The sequence below is a fragment of the Priapulus caudatus genome, unplaced genomic scaffold (genome assembly GCF_000485595.1).
Source record: "Priapulus caudatus unplaced genomic scaffold, Priapulus_caudatus-5.0.1 Scaffold1196, whole genome shotgun sequence".
Lineage (NCBI taxonomy): Eukaryota > Metazoa > Priapulida > Priapulimorpha > Priapulimorphida > Priapulidae > Priapulus > Priapulus caudatus.
In genome coordinates this window covers 18693-21292 of record NW_014578257.1, presented here as the reverse complement: position 1 = coordinate 21292, position 2600 = coordinate 18693, and the positions used below count along the sequence as shown (strand labels likewise).

At 49.8% G+C, this 2600-nt stretch overlaps 1 protein-coding gene across 1 annotated transcript in view; it reads right to left on the bottom strand.

Annotated features, from left to right (window-relative positions):
* LOC106815767 (E3 ubiquitin-protein ligase HECTD1-like) overlaps positions 1-2600 on the bottom strand; it is a gene marked incomplete at its 5' end in the record, with an annotated part of 54161 nt that overhangs the window by 41373 nt on the left and 10188 nt on the right. The window contains 3 exon segments of the mRNA XM_014820273.1: positions 39-201; positions 1309-1492; positions 2302-2425. Coding sequence (XP_014675759.1) covers positions 39-201; positions 1309-1492; positions 2302-2425 — 471 coding nt within the window.

Here is a 2600-nt window from a genome sequence, read left to right as displayed (position 1 = left end):
GCACACGCACACGCACACACACACACACACACACACACCCTACATCGTGATAGAGACGTTCTCACCTCACTGTCCAGAACCGTTGCGATAACCTCCACCAAGGTGGCAGCACATGTATGGTTCTCCGCATCACAGATCTCAGACAGCAGACCGGGCGTGGAGTAGTGTATCATCTTCCTCAGCAGGTTTAGACTGGCCTTCCTACATCACACACACACACAGACACAGCACTGATTAACACTGATGTACACACACACACACACACTGAGGGACAGACAGACAGACAGACAGACAGACAGACAGACAGCAGACCAGGTGTGGAGTAGTGTATCATCTTCCTCAGCAGGTTTAGACTGGCCTTCCTACATCACACACACACAGACACCACACTGATTAGCACTGATGTACACACACACACACTGAGGGACAGACAGACAGACAGACAGCAGACCGGGCGTGGAGTAGTGTATCATCAATATGGACAGATAACCGGTTTATATACTTAGGTGTGGGGTCCGACAGATAGATTGATAGAGAGTTAGAATTATTGTTAATTTTAGGCTTAGGTATAGAATCAGAGATAGAGTAAGGAATATGGTTAGGTTAAGCACTGGGATTAGAGTTAGGGTTAGAGTTGGGGATAGAGTTATGGATATAATCAAGGTTAGGGTTAGTGTCCAAGATAGTTAGGGATATGGATAGGTTAAGGTTTAGGGTTAGGGTTACAGTTAGAGTCAAGGTTGGGATTAGGGTTAGGGTTAGGGTCAGAGATGGGGCTAGGGTTAGGGTCAGAGATGGGGCTAGGATTAGGGTCAGGGTTGGGGTTAGGGTTGCGGTTACCGCACATTAAAAATACTAAGATTTTATGTAGTTATAGCATAGAAAATTGGATATGAACACATCCAAACAACAATGCATTTTATATTTTCGCGATATTGCCTAATGGCAGAATTGTTAAACTTGTATTTGTGTCGGTGATTAATTGAAAACAAGTGCATGATTTGAGAGAGCCTGTACTATGTCTATAACAGATAAGCAGTGACGCCACTAGCTAATCCATTCTTCCGGCTAGTTTCAAGATAGCAACAAACGATTGTTTACCAAACTAGTAGTTCGAAACCGGCACTTTTTTGGTGAATACGAAGGTTCTAAGACATTTTATTGTTACTCTAGACAATTGCTGTTACTCAAGCAATAACGGTAGGTGTCATGAAAGTGGTGAAAATACTGGAAAACGCTCGCAATAGTTACTTTAAGCTTTAGATGAGTATATGACAGGTAGGATATGTAGAGCAGTAGGTAAGGTACCGTATAGACGTCATCATGCTTCCCTGGAACGTGTCAGCGAACAGCGGCAGCAGCACGCGCAGGTACACCGCAGCCATCTCCCGATCCCCTCGCTCCTCCTCAGCCTCCTGCTGCTCCTCCTCCTCCTCCTGCTGGTCGGGCTTCTTCTGGTCCTTGCTCTCCCCCACCGGCAGCATCCACTCACCTGCAGCAACGCGACAACGTCAATGATAGAGGGCGCTGAACAACAATGTCACTACTAGAGGGCGCTGAACAACAATGTCACTACTAGAGGGCGCTTTCTGGTAGCGTCACTACTAGAGGGTGTTGTACCACACACGCACACACGCATGTACACATGCACACATGCATGCACGCACGCACAGACACACACATGCACGCACGCACGCACGCACGCACATACATGCATGCACGCACGCACATACATGCACGCACGCACGCACAGACATACACACATGCACGCACACACGCACAGTCGCACATACATGCACGCACGCACGCACACACGCACATACATGCACACACGCACATACATGCACGCACGCACATACATGCACACACGCACATACATGCACGCACCCACGCATATACATGCGCGCACGCACACACGCACGCACGCACGCACACACACACACATGTACGCACATACATGCACACACGCACATACATGCACACACGCACGCACACACGCACACACATGTACGCACATGTATATACATGCACACACTCACATACATGCACACACGCACGCACGCACGCACGCACATATGCACACCCGCACACACACACGTGCGTGCGCATGCAACCATGCACACACACACGCACGCACGCACGCACGCACGCACGCACACACGCACGCACATGCACACGCACGTGCACACATGCACAGGCACACGTGCAGACACACACACACATGCACACATACACACGCGCACACACACATACACGCACCCCCACACACGTGCGCACACAGACACACACACACACACATACCCGGTGACTGCAGTATCTGCACGACCTCTCTGTGACCTTCGTCGTTTCTCTCGCGAGCCTTGTCTAGGGGAGTCTTCCCATCCTCATCCCGTAGCTCCGGGTTAGCACCATGACGCAGCAACACCTGTAACGACGCAACGCGACATGACATGATGTGATGGGACGTGATGTGATGTGACGTGATGTGATGTGACGTTACGTGATGTGATGTGACGTTACGTGATGTGACGTGATGTGATGTGACGTTACGTGATGTGATGTGACGTGACGTGATGTGATGTGACGTGACGTGACGTGAT